The sequence below is a fragment of the Rhyacophila brunnea genome, unplaced genomic scaffold, assembly GCF_057557595.1.
Source record: "Rhyacophila brunnea isolate RB1 unplaced genomic scaffold, BYU_Rbru_1.0 scaffold_12, whole genome shotgun sequence".
Lineage (NCBI taxonomy): Eukaryota > Metazoa > Arthropoda > Insecta > Trichoptera > Rhyacophilidae > Rhyacophila > Rhyacophila brunnea.
The window spans coordinates 36,940,671-36,961,416 of record NW_028232774.1 but is presented as its reverse complement, the minus strand read 5'-3'; the positions used below and the strand labels follow the sequence as shown (position 1 = coordinate 36,961,416).

At 33.5% G+C, this 20,746-nt stretch overlaps 1 protein-coding gene across 1 annotated transcript in view; it reads left to right on the top strand.

The window, feature by feature from the left end:
- Hasp (Hig-anchoring scaffold protein) overlaps positions 1-20,746 on the top strand; it is a 93,482-nt gene that overhangs the window by 39,002 nt on the left and 33,734 nt on the right. Inside the window, exons 4-10 of the mRNA XM_085961247.1 lie at positions 3,416-3,488; positions 6,205-6,311; positions 11,232-11,423; positions 12,312-12,488; positions 17,329-17,511; positions 18,006-18,185; positions 19,556-19,687. Of these exons, the coding sequence (XP_085817373.1) occupies positions 3,416-3,488; positions 6,205-6,311; positions 11,232-11,423; positions 12,312-12,488; positions 17,329-17,511; positions 18,006-18,185; positions 19,556-19,687 (1,044 nt within the window). The remainder of the gene's footprint in view (positions 1-3,415; positions 3,489-6,204; positions 6,312-11,231; positions 11,424-12,311; positions 12,489-17,328; positions 17,512-18,005; positions 18,186-19,555; positions 19,688-20,746) is intronic.

Here is a 20,746-nt window from a genome sequence, read left to right as displayed (position 1 = left end):
CAAATTCTAGCTACAATAAAAAAAGATTATAACTTAATACACGAAGAAAGGGTAAAAACCTTATTACCTAGATACCTACTAAGTAAATGATGAAGTATAAAAACATAATATTTTGAATAATTTGAATATTTGCAGTGTTTCTAAAAAAACCCGTTGTAAATACGATTAATACATTCGGTAGGTAAGCGTATTAAAATGTCATTTCTCGTAAACAATAGTTTTCTCGTTGTGCAATATGTTGGGAGTTTAATAATATTAACTAATGAGAGATGTCACCAACTGTAACTACTCACTAAATAAAAAAAACGAATAAACAATGTTAAGGTATAGTTCGTAATATGCAAATTTAAATAATTTTTGATGAATACCTATATACCTATACCGAAAATATTTATATAAGTACCTATAGATACGTATTGAATTACCCACCTACCTATTCATATTATTATGAAATACATATTTAAAATAACACCATTCTTTTGGGAAGAATACAAGTAGGTGTGCATTTGGTTATATTCGATATTAAATAAGTATGTATCTTTAATAGAATCATGCCTCCTTTTTATGATTGTAGAATCTTTATGTAGGTATCGAATCTATAAAATATTTTTATTAAATTTAATCTGTTTTTAAGCGTGAAGGCTCGCCATAACTATAAGGTAAACTAAACCATTATTATTTATTTTGTAGTAAGTATGTACTTCTTTAATTTTTTTTTTATTAGTTGACACTTTTATTTTCTATTGATACACTAAAATGGAAACGGGTGCCAATAATAACATATTGAAGTGAGAATAATGAATACCTTCCTACTACTATCGATAGGTATGTTCCTGTGTACTTGTGTAGGTACATGTATATTTATATTAATTATTGTTTTCGTGTTATAATATATTATTTGCGATTAATTGATAACAAAATTTAGATAATTTATCTATTCACCCGCTACAGAAAAATCTATAAAATATTTTAATTAAATTATATCTGTTGCTCTACATTGCATGAACGCCACTGAAGCAATGGAGTAATTAATTATGTCATACAATACGTGCCATGAATATACTACCTACCACATGTTCTTTTAAATCTTCCAATTTAGGCCAGGACCGAACTTTTGAAAGCTGAAATTTATGGGGGCGCGTATTAAGAAATATTACTGATTAACCACATAATTATGTTCAGAAAGGCCTAATAAATTTTATTTACCAATGACAAACTCATGACCGGATGAGTGGGTATTTTCCATTAAAAACTTGGGTATAATGTAAAGGTTTAAGCCTACGCAATCTGCATCTAGCACATTGTCATATTATATAATAATATGAAGAATGTTAAATCTCAGTCGGTTCCATGACAAAACAGGACAGTGACAAAACAGAACATGACAAAACAGAACACCTGGAGAAAACCTGGCTGTTCTGTTCTATCATGTTCTGTATTGTTATTGTTGTCGAAGTCATGATGAATTGTTTGCAACCAGAAAGATTCACTTGAATGATTAATGCTTATTTAGACTATGTCTGCATTTGCGTATAGCTAACAAAAATCCGCATGAAAGTCATTAAAAATAATTTCTACACTATGAAAATATCATCAAATTAAAAAACGCTTTCGATATAATATAACAGAATTCTATTCCAAATCAAGCAATAGTGGAAAAAATAAATATAGGTAAAATGGTAAAAAAGAAATACTTAATAATTATGTAGGTAATGTTTACATATTATATTTTTATATTTTATTTATCTTAGTTCGCCACTGGCGACAAAAAAAAGGTTTTTTTTAATTCTTCGGATAGTGCAATAAATAAATTCTTACATAATAACACTAACGGTGAAAACAAAAAGTACTAATATCCATAATAGCTACAAGTTTGCCGAAGACAATAAGGCACATATTGTATGACATAATTTATTACTTTAGTCCGAAAAAATTAAAAAAATCTTCCTTCTTTCTTAATTAGTGTCATCAAGAATTTCACAGTGGCGTTAATGCAATGGGGAAAACAGATATAATTTAATTAAAATATTTTATAGGTTTTTTGTATATAATTTGTTAGAACAATGTAATATATTATTATACCTATTGTATCTTTTATTAAATAAACATTTAAAACATATTATTCATAAACATTTGAAATATCTCCCCTTAAAATCTGTTCATATTTCCAATAGAATATTATTGCTTAGAATTCAATAGCTACATATTAAAAAGATAGCTATTGTAATGAGACTATATCAGTTAATTTCGTGTTAGTGTACCTACTAATATTTCAATCTATTTTTTATGAAAGGTGTTTTGAATTCATAACTACCAACTTTTTTTGAATATGTAATTGAATAATATGGTACTATAGCGGCTAAATAGATAAATTATCAAAATTTTATTGTCAATTAATCGCAAATAATATATTATAACAAAAAAACAATAATTAATATAAATATACTTGTACCGATACAAGTACACAAGCACATACCTATCAATAGTAGTAGGTGGGTATTCATTATTCTCACTTCAATATATTATTATTAGTACCCGTTTCCATTTTAGTGTATCTATAGAAGATGACAGTGTCAACTAATAAAAAAATTAATTAAATAAGTACATACTACAAAATAAATAATAATAGTTTAGTTTACCGTATAGACATGGCGAGCCTTTCTTCTCGTGAAATACTTCTTCTCATAGCTGTGCTGTGTCACAACTTTTTATTATATTTTGTAAAACTGCTTACCTACCGAATGTATTAATAGTATTTACAACAGGTTTTTAGAATACTGCAAATATTCAAATTATTCAAAATATTATGTTTTTGTACTTAATCCTTTACTTAGTAGGTATCTAGGTAATAAGGTTTTTACCCTTTCTTCGTGTATTAACTTATAATCTTTTTTTATTGTATTAATAAATAATAATAGTACAAAACTTAAATCAATTAGAATTTAAATTCAAACTCCATCAAGTACCCTCGGTCGATAGTATTGATGATGATGGTATATAATAGGCTCAACAATAGGTAATTTTCAAAACGCTTTCGATATAAAACAGTCCAGCTCCAAAAGAAGCAATAGTGGGAAAATAAATGTAGGTACTCGTATAATGCAATATTATGTACTGATTTTATATTGATTTATTTACCCTTGTACGCCACTGTAATGAAAGATAAATACTCTCGCAGCAGGGTGCAGTTTCAAAAAAAGGCGTTTATGAATCCCCTTGAAAACCGTGTTTTCTCTTGGACAGCATCGTCTAAATATTGACGCATTTGACACGCATTTAAAACGCAATCGGCTCGCAAACAAAACGCAAACGTCGTTTGGCGGATGAATCCGAAACTTCGCTTTGCCGTGTGCGCGCAGCCTTAAACAGTGCTAGTAATGGCTAAATTTCATCCATTTTTTTTCCTTTTTTGTAGATCGAGAATGTCCAGAGCTAGACAAACCAGAGCTTGGAGACGTCACCGTCTCTGGACGACTGTTTGGCGACAAGTAAGTGTTAATTGTATTTTAGAATAAATTATGGTAACACCTCGATAACACCTGAGCCTCGAGCCAAACCCGCAAAAAAACTAAAATTAATAAAATCAGGCATAATTAAAATATTTTTAACACCTACGTTGAAATTTTAGTTATGTTTTTGGATGTGTTACGTTTTTAGGGATGGCTCCAGTGAAATCGTGACTATAATATAGTTTGAGGACTCTATCATATTTATAATTTGTTTGGGTTTCAGCATTTCTTTAGCATTTTATAGAACTGACAACCAATGTTTAGCGGAGTATGGTAAACTTCCACACTCACAGAATGAAGTTTATCTTACGAGGAATGGTTGGTAGTTGTTAGAGATACACATATTTAAAATAAATGAAAGATCGATGGTAGAGTGGAGTTTATTCATCTTCTTCTCGTTCCATCTCTTGTCGAAGGTCGACCACCATGAAAGCGATCTTTGCTCTATGATCTGTAACCCGGAACAGTTTCGTATGGCTGCATACCAGTAGCGAAGGGTGGAGTTAGGGTGTTAAGATCCGCCATAAAAAAAGTGCACATTAAACTTTGATAGTCATACGTATTTGTTTTTATTGAACTAAGACTACAATTTACAGATGGTATTGGTTAGTTTTTAAAAATCAATTAAACCCTCCACACATTTTCAATAATACTAATTTGTTTTAGTTGGATTAAGAATACATATTACACATAGGTATTGTTGGTTCATTTTTTTAAATTCATTAAGCCATGCCTAAACCAAACTATAATAGATAAAAATATTATTCTATCTATAAAATATTCAAAGTTATGTATGATTTAATTGTATAATTTTAGATATTTTATAGATAGACGAGTATTTTTTGACGATTATCTATTATGGATTGGGTTTTGCAGGGTTTAACAGAATTTGAAAAACTAACCCACACCATTTGTAAATTGTAGTATTATTTCAATGACAACAAATACGTATGCTGACAAAGTATAGTATGCACCGTTTATGGCGGATCTTAACAGCCTACCACCACCCTTCGCCACGGCTGCATACGTACTAATCGAGGAGGCTATTAAGTCATGAAATGCGGTGTCGCCAAAAATTTTGTATTTAACAAAGCATTATGACTATACATAGAAGGAGTCTTATTATATGTTAATTCTGTTATGACATTATTTTTGAAGTGCATGAAGCATGGTTGAATTGGTAAATTCCACAAATATTAAGATCGCTCAGTTGCCATTAGGGATTGCTATACCGAATGAAAATATCAATACCGGTTTTTCGGTATTTATTCTTGAATATTCGTTATAATATATAAAAAGAAGAATTATTTTTCAGTACATATGTATAGCTATTAAAATCTCTTTAAAACATTATTGTAGGTGTAGCAAAAACCTACATACCTACATTTATTAAGTTGACATTAAAATATGTATTGATCATAATATTGTAGAACTGGTGATTTTTACAAATAATTTAAATATATTGGTAATTTTAACTAAAGCCCTCCAAAAGGCTGGTTTATCGAGACTGGTGCAAATAAGTCTGGCTGCAGGAAAAGCTTTTTAAATTGAACTCTTGTACAATATGATTGAACATTTTGTCACGGATGTTTTCTATTTCGAAATAATATTATGTTTTATTGTTATTTCACCTGGATTTAGTCAATATATTTGCATTTTAGCAGCACATAACTTATATTACCACTCAATTTTAAATGCAAAACAGTACAAAGTAATAGAAAAATAACATTAAATTCATTTTCAAAAACGTTAACGAGTGTGCTTTCTTAATACCGAAAATTCCAGTATTTTGGATTTTTAAAACCGGTATTAATAAATACTGGAATACCGATTTTGAAATACCGGTATTGAAATCCCTAGTTGTCATTCGTATTTTCTTGCTCAGGCAATGGCGGCCATGATTTATGTTCATTGTTACTCGAGAGTAGTTAATCGGTCTTACACGTCATATTTTACAGGATTTTTTAACTAAGTAATATTGCCAAAGTGTAGTATTATTGAATGCTTATCTACTCATCGTGATGGATTGTTTTTTCACTAGTGTGAAGTTCTCTGCAAATTAATCTGAAATGCCAAGTCACTTGTACCTAATTTAATCAATGGACCAGTAGTCCTTTTTGTTTCAATTTATCTCTTCAATTATAATCGTGTCCGGAAACGTATGCAGTTCGCTGTATGACACTTCACCGTATATTTAAGAACGTCCAACCTCTTTGGGTCGTATAGTACTGACATAAAAATCGAGTCTAAATAAAATACGGTTCTTGTCGGTTTACACTTTACAGTTTACAGGAAGGTTTGGTTTTCATTCTTGAATTCATGAATTTTGTCAAAATCAGCTATGAAAATTGAATTAATGTTCATATTGAATCTAATAAATTAAAGACCGTATAGTATACAGTCATATCTTTCCGATAAGAAAGCTCACGGCGAACTGTGCCATGGTGAAATGTTTTACGTACAATTTACATGTAACCCTATATAATAAGGTTTTTTCAACATCTCATAATCCAAATTACTCTAATCAGTATGAATTCAGAGTCTCCCTTTATGAGACAGAAGAATTCGGGCAACTTGGTCATGGTTTCAATTTGAAAGAAAATAGTTTGGTATTATATGAACCATGGCCAGTACAAAGTCTCCAACTAACGCCAAAATCTGTCATTCCTCCAAGATTAGCCATGTATAATTCCAGGGCCGTGTACTCATGTCCACATGGTTACCACGTGGTGGGCCTTCAGAGCCGCAACTGCCAGGCGGACGGGCAGTGGGCAGGGCAGCCGCCAGCCTGCAAGCAGAACAGTGAGTTCATCGGTTTGTTTATTTACATTTTAAGGTGGTTATTGCTCACCCAAATGGGTGCATAGATATATCTGGATCCGAGAGAGTAAGGCCGCGCACGGAAGGCAGCTACTAAAGATCCACCAGTATAAATTGTCCGCTGAGTGAGGCCGCCACATGCTAACATTTGACATATCATTCAATACTTTTTATATTGGGATGAGCTTAGTTCTAAATTCGAACACCTGAAAATTTATGGTGGTATATCTATAAACATGGTGAAAAATCCCTCGACAGGTGTACTTAACAAAATGTACCAATAATAGTTGTGTATTCGTAGACTTCCGGCAACTGGTGTATTTGGGAAATATTTCTGATCAAGTCATGGAATTATTCGTCGTTCTTTGACTCCGCGGCAACATTGACCGACAACCAACAGGAAAATATTTGTCAAGTACATATTTCGTGGGATTCTGCCATTAGACGATAACAAAGCTTGTAATAGTATTGACAGCCTAGTAAACGAAATAGCAAACGAAAATAGTGATAGGAATTTCGATAATCACTATGCGTTCCGATAAGTCACAGGCGACATCCAATAACAAAAACCGATATGTCCACAATTCAATATTAGTGGGAAATTACGTTTTTGTGCCTCAGGTGTAACTAAACAGTTTTAACGTTTTTTCTATTGTATTTTATTTTCAAACTAGAACAATACATATAAAAATACATATTTTAATCAGCTGATTAACCCCTATTTGCAATACATCCATGAACAATAAAATCGGATTGTCAACATCTTCTATTTATATAAAACATATATAATTTGAATATAAATAACCAATAGAAAAAAATCTTTTTTGAAAAAAATACGACACCCAGCAGGATTCGGACCTGCGTCTCTCGGGAATCGCGCCCACACGCACTGACCACTATGCTATAGGTATCTTATCTAATTGCGACAATTTTAAACTGATGGTTATTACAATACTCTCTGAACCACTTTCTAAATTGCGTTACTATTGGCAATCGGCAATTAATAATTTATAGTACTCAAAATAATAATTGGTTTCTCTAAATCGCTAGGTTTTCATACATTTTTTTGTGTGATATTGTGGCATTTAAGAAGTTATAGATTTTAGCATAATATGGACGTATGATGTATTAGATTTCGACCATATGTGGACATCGGTTTTTTGTTATTAAACGCATTAAAGTCTTTTCTTCTTTCGAATTTGGTGCGGGGTACCAGCACGCGAATTTTGGCTGATAATGCATGTGCAGGATGCATAGGAATGGGCGATCGTGCTACGTGAAATGTGAAGTACGCTGCTCGTGGTCTGATGCACCACCCGTTATCCGTATAGATACACGCGTGCGGCACTCCCGTATCAAATTCCAATGTCCAAACCATCCCCAAAAGAAACAACTTTACTGATCTGCGACTTGTCGCTTCGTCTAGTGATTGTCGTCTGCGCGTTGCCTGAGCTTCGTAAGTCCCTTCACTGTTTTCGTTTGCAATTCGTTTACTTACACTCAGTGGCGCACCTAGGGGGGGGGGGGGGGGGGGCAAGGGGCCCTGGCACTCCCCAAAAATGAAAATTATCAGAATGATTTTAAACATTGAAATTGAAAGCCAATAAACTATACCTTTGGGCTTAGACAAATAAAAACACGGCAAAAAAATGATTTGCAATAATTCTCCAGCACAATTTTTAGAAAAATTTCGAAACACTAATGTCAGGTTTTTTTAGAAACCCAATCCCTAATGGAACTGTCAAAAAATTCTCGGTGTCCACCCGAATTCTGGAGTGGTGTAGGTCATGACTGGGGAGGGCTGACAGGGCTCTAGTCTGGGGGCCCAGGCTGTGGGGGGCCCGGCGTGTCGGTTTGGCCAGATAAGTGAGATAAACACACATAATAAATTAGCTTTAATAGTAAAAAAAGTCGCCTGCGGCGCTATTATACTTCATGGCCATGAACATTTTAATTACTTATATAATTGTGCAATATATTTTTTGATTATTATGCGTCAATACTCGACAGCTCCATTATTAAAGTAGATGTATTAAAAATCGCCAATAATTCACTGTATAAATACCCTTAATTTGAACTAAAATACAATTTGAAATACGTTAATGTAGTGTTTCACACTGCCTTTAATCTTAGCGGTAGGTAGGGGGCCCACAACTATCCTAGCATGAAGGCCCGCTTCAGGATGTGGGGACCATGGTGTAGGTACACTGAGTGCAATAGACAAAAGACCGATAAACGAGAAATTAGGCTGTGAAGAAGAAAAAGAGCCCATAGGACTAATTTACATTTTCCTCCTTGGGCCCCCCCCCCCCAATATTAAATCCTGGGTGCGCCACTGCTTACACTTACATGCTTTGTTAATCTCTACAAGGTACGAATATAACATAATAGCGAAAGTGTATTAAACGAGATAATTTCGGTTTTTAACGAGACTGAAAAGGGTACCTATTTCCATTTTTTTAATTATGACATTCATACTCTCGGGTCCAGATATACGTATTATAAAGTACTATATTCGATTGTGTAGGTATATATCGTCACTGTTCTGGCAGAAGTGACTAATTCGAAAAAAATACATATTGAGTTAGTTATACCAAAATGTTCCTTATTTCAAATTTTACCGTCTGGAAACCTTCTTAATACATACACAGTCTTTATTTTAAAGTCATCCTTTTTACGATTACTTAATAAACTCACATGATAGACCATTTCAAACATTTTAACAACTTCAAAGTCAAATTACTCAAAACTAGTATTCTCCAGTTAGTGTGTTCTGCCAGAACAGAGACGATATTATACTAGGTATAACTACTGTGAACATTCTGTAAATGCTCATACCGTGTGGCGCTTCTAGACAATCATGAAGACAAATGTGTAATATGTCTGTATATCTATAAGGAACACTATAGTTCCGCAAATTACTGTTTTGGCGAAATGAATATTGCTAGAGTGATTGCAGTATCAGTATGCCTATACATTAATGGCGAAGGGTGGAGGTAGGCTGTTAAGATCTGACATACATAGTGCACATTAAACTTTGTTAGTCATAAGCATTTATTTTAATTGAACCAAGACTGCTGGCTAGTTTTTAAAAATCAATTAAATCCTGCCTAAACCAAACCATAATAGTTTTAATATACTTTGGGCGATCGTACAAAATTGTACACACATTTTCATTTATACTTATTTGTTTTAGTTGAGTTAGGAATACATGTTACACACGTTACAATAATTTTAGATATTTTCTAGATAGATGAGTATTTTTTCACTATTATCTATTATGGCTTGGTTTTCGCAGGGTTTAATTGAATTTTAAAAACTAACCAACACCATCTGTAAATAATTGTAGTATTATTTCAATGAAAACAAATACGTATGACTGACAAAGTTTAGTGTGAACTATTTATGGCGGATCTTATCAGCCTACCTCCACCCTTTGCCACTGCTATATATACAAGTTCTCTCCATTCCTAATTATTTTATAGTTTGTCTAAGGGTTCGTCCATATATGACATCACACCCTAACCAAGAGAGTGGGTTTGATATAACGTGATGATTTGTGACAAAAGGATTTGGGGCGGGGGTATTTTGTAAACAATGTGACTTCACACAGTAAACAAAATACAAACAATTTTCTCAGTGAGAGAATACTTACTGAAATCGAACTTTTTTTAACGTATTTGTTTTTTTATTAATGAGAGGGGGTTCAAAATTGAGACGCAATTTAGTCAGGGAAGGGGGAAGTCAAAAATACTGACAATTGTTTGATGTCATTTACGGACGAGCCCTAACTATAAAATGTTAACTCAGTTAGATGATGTAATGTATTCTTGCAAATTTAATAGGTACCTACAGGTATGGTTTTTCATATAATTTGTATTCTGTAGGATTATCGCAAGGTAAAATGGTTGTTATAAAATTTAAATATTTTTTTTTATTGACAATGCTAATTCAGTAATAATCGTATCGTGGGACATTGTGCGTATATATTCTTTGTCTGTGGTTTCCTCTCTGTACGTGTTCCTGTTTTCATCCGCTACTCTGCCGCCATACGAGAAGAGGAAGAAGAAGATAGTATTGGTGACGGGAATTTTAATTGTCATCTTTACTTAAAGCATTAATTACCTAATCTAAAAACAACCAAACGTTAAATAGTGCTAACTATAAAATATTTTTATTGAATTGTGGATGTTTTAAAAAAGGACAAGTTAGTGCAGGGGTAGTCAACCTTTTTATACCTACCGCCCACCGGTTCCACAGTAATGGTGATTTATAAAGTAGGGAAGTAACACAAGTGTAAAAAAGTTGAGGAACTCTAGAAAGCCTATATCAGGGGTCGTAAACTTTTTTATACCTACCGCCCACTTTTGTATCTCTGTTAGTAGTAAAATTTTCTAACCGTCCACCGGTTTCACAGTAATGGTCATTTATAAAGTAAGGATGTAACTTTAATATATATAATTTATAAAGCAGAGTTACAGCAAGTTAAAGCATATTATAATAATAATTACTTACCAAATACTTTATGTCAGATTTTCGCTAAGTTTGACAGAATAAATCTTTATAAAACAACCTACTGTAGTTAAATCTATCTTTTTATTTATACTTTGCATACATAGAAGCACGAAGTCTTTTTTGAAAACACAATGAAAATGTTTTTAAAACCCTACCGCCCACTAGTGGGCAGTAGGGACCAGATTGACTACCCCTGAGTTAGTGTATAACTCGTTCACATTGATAATCTGTGAACGGTGTGAGTTTTACTACAAATAAATTTGTAACACAAAACGACTTGCAGCTAAATTAGTCATTAGATTGAGTGTCCATTTTTATTGTTAAGGCTTTTTTTCAATATTGAATGTTATAAATATTGAAAATATGTTTTTTTTGTGTCTAATATAGTTTACTGCCTGACTCCACCGCACATAGAACATGCACGTCACTCCGCTTTGCCAGAACAAGCGACCTTCGACTTGGACGCGACGATCCAGTATCACTGTCACACGGGCTATGTCACCAACGGCTTCCCCAGGGCCAAGTGTCTTGCCATCGAGGGTCAGGCGTCGTGGTACGGGCCTGATATCACATGCGAGCGTAAGGAATCCCTTTCTACGTTGTTTTAATTTTTATAATAGGCTTATTATTAGCTTATGTTAACAGTAAATACGATTCAAATTACCGTCTCATGATTTTTAAATCCTAAATTGTAATATCAATTACCTGTGATATTTTCGCACCTCTAAACAGAGAACTCCAAAGATTTTTTTTATCACCATTTCCACGAAATTAATTTTTAAAAGTTATGATCATTCAAAGACTGGTTTCAAGCTCTTTTTAATAATATTGTTCCCTCTGTAATTTGCCGTCGCTAAGCAATGGATTAGGTTCATGTCAACTCCAAGATTCTAAATTTGGACATTGCGTCTCGAGGTGCATAAGGCAGGTAACACTGAGCGATACACTAAGACGTTTTACGCACTATCAACTGGTCTCCTGCAACCATGGTTGCCAGCAACATGAAACCCTGGCTGGTTGCCGCCATCGCGTGCTTAAATGCTGGTTTCATTTCGTATGCTTCGAGATTGCTGTCAACCTGGTTGCCAGCGGCTGGTTGACAGTGCAGTGCGTACGGGGGGCCTAAGGGGCTTGTCAAATTAAAAAGGAATGCGAAAATGATATTTTTGAGAAACAGTTTTGTCATAATATTGCAGTAGGTACTTTACTTTATTTTCTGTTCATTAAGATGAGAGATTTAATTTTCTATTGTATTTAAAGCCCCAAGAAACTTATATATTTTGTACATTTTTAAGGTAATGATATACGTATTCAAGTCCATTTTTACAACTAGGTAATGAATGGTATTATTGATTTTCCATGAAAAACAATATAGAATATGAATAAGACACATTGTGTCTTATTGGAGTTACAGGTAAATTATGAATATCGGTTGGTACTTTTAACATATTTGCCTCTTGTTGACAGCGCGATCTTGCGGACCTCCTGGTGAACTGCCCCACGGCTGGGTGACGGCCGAGTGTAACACCTTCGGATGCCGAGCCGCCCTCCACTGCAGCGCCGGCTTCGAGCTGGTCGGCCGCGCCGAGAGGTTCTGCCAACCCGACGGCGCCTGGGCGCCCACCGAGCTCCCCACATGTGTTCGTAAGTGCACCACTTCAATTCCACCCCATTCTACCACGATACCTACATTCTAGGATTTCAACTTCTATTACTATATGTGTTCAAATGACGGCCTGGCTAGGAAATAAATTGATAACCATTTAAAAAAAAATTATAAATCAAAATTTTATTATATCGCTTATTATGATCCATCCCTGTTTAACAGGGTGGAATTGAGTATCAAATACTTTTAAATATTTAATAATTCCACCAGAATTTGTGCATTCATAAAAATTCGTAGGTGCTTAGGTTTAATAATAATTATTATATTGAGCGTAACATCTCTTAAAACTAGAAGCCTTATAGAAAACATATTATATGTACCTATATAGAAAATGATATATAGGTACTTATTAATTTTAATTCTTTCTTAAAAATTTTAATTTAAAATTAAAAAATATTTGCATTGTCATTGGTGGAATTCTACCTATTAACAATATTTTTTTAAATTTCTTCTTGTAACCTACATTAACTGAAATCTTACGATTCCCATTGCTGTTGATGTAAAATAATTGTTTCTCATTTCTCATATATTTTTCTACCTAAATATTTTTGTGGCTTTGGTCGTGGTTTTAAGAAAAATAATGTTTATTATAAAAAAGTCAAAAAAATATTTTCTACATTGAAAAACCTATAGTCGCAATTGATATAAAGAGTTTTTCCTCATTTTTTTATTTCAATCAAGGTGCAAAAGTGCACCTTAATACGATCCATTTTATTATCCATCTTTATGATACGCATTTTCTTAAAACCATGGCATTGTGTGTTTATTTCCCAAAATCATGCTGTTTGTTATCGTTGCGTAAATTTTAATGCAATATTTTGTGTTTTAACGCTGCATTTCCAATGGAGGAGCATGAGAGATGAGTCCTAACCGAACCAAAAATATCATGACTTGAAAATGGACGGCCCAACCCAATCGCTGAAATAAGTTTAACAAAATAATAAAAAAAAAAAAAAAAACATAATAATATATTACCTATCTTCTCTACTACCTGTCATTCTGAAAAGCACTTTGAAATTTTGCACCAGTATTATAGAAACTTTAATACCACAGTGCACAAAAAAAAATCTCACCATTTGGATATGGCACACTTCTTATAATAAAATTATTCATCAATATGTAACAATAATTTCAAGTTTGGTCACTGAAGTCACCAAATTTGTCACAATACATTTTTTTAAATAACTTATTCTGATCATAGTTTTTGATAAGGTCATTATTTAATGTGTAATCTAAATGAACTGCCATTTTGATCAAATAGGCCTTGGCAGTTGGTCAAAATTTTTATAATTTAATTACACCGGTCAACGTATTGATTGGATAAGTCACAATAACTTCCTGCAACGATGGTTGATTGCGCGATGCACCCAACACTCGCTTTCATGCTCTTGAATTATTTTTATTTTGCTTCTCATTCACCGCTTTCCTGATTAATCTTATTGTTTATGGTCATTATTTATTTTTTTGGCTTAATAGTGTCATGTTTTATTGTAGGTATGGCAAGGATTAGTACCGTGAGGTAGTCACACATTGAATGTGTAATGCAAAATATTTGATTTTTGATAAATCATTCAAAGAATTACTAAATTATAACTTTTTTAATATCTGACATGTTTATGTCCAAAATTGAATGTTGTCTATAAGTGCGACGGATAAATAAAATTATAATGTTGTTAAATTTTTCGCGTAGGTAACTAACTAACTTCTTGTTGACTTTTAAAAGTTTAGAAAAATTGCATGTGATTAATAAAAAACATATTATCTTAGTATGTATTAGTGCGGTGTCACACATGAAACCTATACAGTGATGTGATGATTATCGTTATGTGTATAACACATTTTGCTCTATATAATATTATGCAATGTTACAATTTGGTGACGACGATGTAGTGATTTAATGGTGATTTGCTTGTACACCACTTAAAGATGTTTCCTTCGTTTTGAGTACTTTGAGTATCTACCTACATAGTTTGTTTGTGAGAAATATCAGATATTATTATCCTTTTTAACTTTGACAATTATTATTTATTGAAAATAAAAGTTAATTACTAAGCAAAATTGATGCAATATTTCGTCACCTTACTATTAAAACCTCGTAAGTCTGTTTGAGAAGAATGTTGAGGAGAAGGAATAAACGTATTAAAAACGATATTTTAAACACCTCTCTAATCGATGAATCTGCTAACACTGGCTGTGAAATACGAGGTTTTAATTCCATGAGACTTACGAGTTTTTAAAATTTGTCAATAGATGAACAGCATACTAGTCTAAAGAACCGAGGTTTTGATATGATTTAAAAGGTTTTTTTGTTTAAATTTTGTCGAACAAACTTCATTTTTCCCTAATATTGGACTTATTTTAAAGATAATAAAATTCAATCAATACTTTATGGGCATAACTAAAAAATGATTTAAAATGCTTTTTTATTTAAATTTTGTCGAACAAACTTCATTTTTACATTTACGAGGTCTTAATAGTAAGGTGACAATTTATATATATATATATATATCTTTAATTTTGTCAATAATTTGATATTCACCGAGGCGTCACATAGATAAAATATTATTTCACAATTTATTAGGTTTCATGCTTTGTAGAGTGGTTGTACTTCTTCATAGATGTCAGTAGATACCATTTTCATTTTCATTCTTTCTCCGACTGAGCTGGCAGTGTTTATTCTGTTTGGCAGATTACCTTTTTAGATAATGAATGCCCTAACAAAGTATCTAATATTTTTCTGCATGGTCATTAAAACTACTATAAAAATACAAATTTTAATAATAATTGTCGTGTTTCAATGAAGCAATGAATCATAGATAATAGCTTTCATCTCATTCAATGGTTAATTAAACCACTACCTAATCCAATAAATATTAATGTTGCATTTTGATTAAATTCAAATAACGAAGGATGTACCTATTAATAATTTTTATTTATAATGTATAAATGAGTAGGTACACAAAATGTTTGGATTGAATAATATGTCATAAATTGTATTAACTTTCAAATTATTCATAAATTGATTTATAAAACTAATGTTAAAACTAACACTCATGCAGTGTGTATTTGAAGTAACTATTAAACACTTTATTATATCCTTGTAATATTTCCAATGTTAAAATGTTTCTTAAAAAATGTTTATAAAATAATAACATAGTTCAGAAATCTTCTCTCAGTTATCATCGTTAAATAAATTGACAATTTGAAAATTTAAACATTAGTTTTCTTGTGTACCCTTTTTTGTTACATTTACTTTTTATTTATTTATTTATTACATTCTCTTTCCTGTCAAAAACATGTATAATACACAGAAAAGTTTTCTGATTTAAAATACTACAAAATATTTAGTCTGCAGTCAACACCAAATGAATTCTAGTCAATTATTCATTTAATTTTAATTGACTTACAATGTGCCTTATCTCTTTTACCCTTCGTTGTAAAACAGTAAAAAGATAAAAAACATTCAAATGACAAAAAAATTATTGTTTGTTGACAATAATGTTATAGATCCACCGGTATAAGTTGTCCGCTGTGTGAGGTCGCCACATGCTAACATTTTATATAGCCTTCAAAACTTTTTGTACTATAACACGCTTAGTTAGACGATTTATGATGGTACACCCAATCCTCTTTTTGCACGGGGGATATGTTCCAAAGACTACCGTGCAAAACAAAACCGTGTAAAAAAGGATAAGGTACCCATACAAAAATGGTAGATAAGTTCCATTACTTAAAATCAACTCAAAATACGAAAATCTTGAACTCAAAAATAAATCGAATTTATTTATTATTTATACATAAAAATATGTATACATAAAAAATACATAGTTTTCAATTTAAATTAAATTTAGCATAGAGAAATATATTTATTCAGTGTCGCTCCTTGACAATAAACGTGCCCTTTTACTGCTGTTTTTCGTTGGCTGACGCCGAAGCACGCGGCGTGTCCTCTCGTATCGAAACCGAAGTGACTGACTAATGGCACCATGTATATACGTATGTATGTATGACAACAGTGGCATGCGGTCCATTGCAACGCAATTTTTTGATAAATATGTACATACATACCTATTTTTATTCTTTTTAGCTTTTTTAAACCGTGTTATTTCGAAACCGTGCAAAAAGAGGATCGAGTGAATATCTATAGTGTACTTATTAGACTAATAATTGACACTCATGAGTCTAAATTTCATGTTAATAGTAAACACGACTAATAGGGATTTTGTTAATTTTTGGTTTATGTGGAAATGAACTGCATAATTTGTATCTCATTTGTATATCATTATATCGTTGATGCAATGGAATAAAGAATTGACAATTAGTAACAACATTATTATACATAATTACATAATAAACTAGATTTAAAAAAAATAGTAATAGTAAATGAAGTTATTACAATGAAATATGCTAAAGGAAATGAGACTAGAGGGGAAGCTATGGAAATGATGCTGTAAAAATTCTGAGCAATAAAGACTGGAGACAAGGTGTGGAGTAGAGTGACTCGACTAGCGAAAACCTGTGAAGGAGGCAAGGCCAAAGCTTGGTTTAAGAATCGTCACCGAAGAAAAAAATGTCAATTTATTTGAAAATATACTGAATACCTCTTATAAGCTTGAAATTTGATTGTTTGCTAAAGGATAACGGAGGCTGTACACAAAATTTTTTATATGCCTATTTTCACCATATACAAGCAACAGGAATTGACTTAATAATATGTTTTAATAATGTTTTCAATACTATTGATACAATCGTATTATTTATATAAAAATGTTTTCTTTTTTTGTAATGATTGATAATAAAGAGAAAAATTGTTTGCAGTTGTAACGGCGGTGCAATGCCCGCCCCCGGATGGTCCTCGGCACGGGCGGGTGGTCTACACTTCATGCGCGTATAATTCTATCGTCAGTTACGAATGCAAGTACGGCTACCGACTTGTCGGCGACAATACCAGGAGGTGCGGTGCAGATAAGAAATGGTCTGGACAGCAGCCCGTCTGCAAAGGTTTTTATATTTCATTTCTTCTATGCCAAAGTATGTTAGATCAGTGTTTCGCAGACTGGAAAATATTACTGCCTTATCCTACGTCAGACATAATTGATTGGATAGATGGAAAACTATCATATTTCATGGACCTAAAGCAGGAGTGGTCAAGCTGGTCCCTACCGCCCACTAGTGGGCGTTCCAGCTTCCACGGTGGGCGGTAGGGGTTTTAGTAACATTTTTATCAGAAAATATACTATTTGTATCACCTTCGCATAATTTTAGTTCAAGTTACGTAAGTGAAACTAAATAGCGCTATAGTGCGACTCAAACAAAAGAGCCTCGTCCCAGAATAGCTCGCGCATCTCCCCCCACACTGCTGTAACAGACAAGGAGAGCTGGTAACCGGCACCCCCCTCCCCGCAACCCAATCCACGATAATAACCAATACTTAGAATACTTACCAATTTGGTAGAGTTCTCTTAATATGAAGGCCATCTATGATATCATTACAGAGATCAACTGTGGTCATCCTGGTCGTCTGTATAATGGTTGGCTGGAGAATATTGAAGCGGGGACAGGTCTGGGAGCGTCCATAATATTTCGGTGCCACGATGGAATGAGGATGGAGGGAAATTCTAGCACAGTCTGTCAGCTTGATGGGACTTGGACGTATCCTCTACCAAAATGCCACGGTACGAGTAAATATTTATTTTTCATTTTGTGTTTGTGTGTAGTTTATAGTGTAGGTTAACCCAATGCTTACGGGCCACACAAAATTGTGTTTTTGCTAATTGCTTTTCAAATGCAAATTAACACGTTAATTACAAAATTAATTAAAAGAGCCCGTAAACATTGGGTTAAGATAATTTCGTTTGTTAGATGTCAGACAGTTCGACAGACAGTCAGATGTTAGACACCATGCAGGTGGAATAATATATGTCAATTATTCATGCCCAATCGGCAGGTTAGTTTTGCACCTTCGAAAAAAAAAAACAAATGTGCTCGATTTCTACACATAGATCGACACCACATACAATGAATGGCAAAATTCGAATTTTCAGTGCGTATAACATGTCGGAAAAAGTATGTAACCAAATATAGTTCTTTTCTGTATTTTAGACTACCGTAAGCATACTTAAGAGCCTGTCCACAACGCGTTTTTGCTCACGAGTTACAAGTTGCGCGTTATCCAGGTACATGTGACCCAATTCAGCTGTCCACAAGTGCTCGCACGTAACGACTCTCGCGCAACAAACGCCTTCAAACGCCAGACTATGGACAATCGCTGCGTTTACAGCCATTAAAAAATGAATTACGACCTCTTGGCGCTCGAATGCGAGACTTTTTGTATGCGAGATTGTAACATGCCGAGAATAGGTATTGGAAGTAATCGCGAAATACAAAATCTCATAGAAACCGACTAACACAATTGAGTTGTTGTGCTTTTTTCTACACTCGCGTTTATTTTTTGATGTCGATTCGAAACTGAATTACGTCACCTTAATTGTTTGAAACGCGCAAACTATGCCGTTTCTGGACGGAAGATATTTCTGGTTTTCGAGCGTAAATCGCGATGGGACTCGCGCCTTGTGGACAGGCTCTAATTGAAAGCATAAATTGAGTAATAAAATAACTTACTACATCAGTTAATCATATAGGTGAAGATTGACTACCAGAGAAGACAAGGAAGAGAATGTATATGTAATGTATATTTTAGCCACAGTTTAGCACGTATTGTCCCGGGCAATGAAAGTCAAAATATATTTAGAAGACAGCATATTGTATAGTAGAGAAAGGTGTGCAAAGTAAGTTGAATTGTGTTTTAAGCGTTTTCTATAAAAAGTATTTTATTGCTTGATATTAACAATGGAGTGAGTTTATGATAAAATGCTTGAAATATCATGTTGTGACCTTTCTAAAATGTCACAAAAAATAATCTTATAATGTATCAATGGAACATAATTTTATGGCTAATACAAACTTGACATTTAACAATTGCCAAAATATTACCCTGAAAATGTGTTACGAGAGTGTGATAAATAACAGTGTGTTTTATCTCTAGCACCATGCGTAGTGCCGCATGTGAATCAAGGAAAGGTCATCCTGGTGCCTAGTAATTTGACGCAAGAATCGAATGAGACTTCCCCATCGCCGGCTACGCAAATTATCGGCGCGTCCACTATGGGACAACATGGTTAGTTACAGATATCTACTCAATTTAATATAAATAATTAGGTTTTGCCTGATTTTGGGGTTTTGGTCTCATATTAAATATTGATATCACAACGTTTTTATTGTAGTTGAATCGGTAGCCATTGAAAAATTAATATTCTTTACATCATCTCATTGACTGGGCGTCTTACGTGGGCGAAGTCGATGCAAACGCGATCGCGATGCGGTTTGAAGCGATACGATCCAAAACGATGCGAAGTGGCATCGTTGTCCTACGTGTAGCTGAGTCACCAGCTGTCACCATCGCACATTTATACAATTTGTTTATTACCATGGTAACACCTAGAAATATTTAGATGTATGTAAATAATTACCTCCTATGTTTATTATAAAATTGTTACCATGGCCTACACCATCTACTTCGCGGAAAAATATCAAACCGTTTGATCGCATCGCTGAAGCCCCCTACCGCTTCACCTCGCTTGCCGGGTATTATCTGCACGTAGGCCACTACAGGTGGTGTTGACTGTTCGATATTTTCGTGCCGCACTAAGTCGCGTCGCATTCGCATTGACTTCGCCCACGTAAGATGCCACGTGTGAAATATCAGTATGTTTTGTTATGTTTATATGTAACCACGGTGGCCGCACGGCTTAAGCGTTGGACTATAACGCCGTGGGTCCCAGGTTCGAATCCTAGGTCTGGCAAGTACACATATTGTTTTTCAATTTGTGTGTGTGTCAGGGTATGGACCTAATAGCTTGAGCAAATGACTGACATCCATTTCTCGTAAAAAACAAAATCTGTTAATACATACCTCTACTCTGTGGAGGCCCATATGATCCTATTAGAATCGGAAATGCTCGAAAAAATATATATATATTATATATATGTTTGTATGACATTCTGTTGTTTCCAATTTTTTGTTATCGTTCATCTAAATATTATAAATTAATAACAATCATTCCCTGTCCCTATTTGGATGCCTATCTATAAATAATACAGTAGAACCCCGATATAATGGACTTTGGATATAGCGGAGAAAATATCCGCTCAATCTCCAATTACCACATGTAAACAA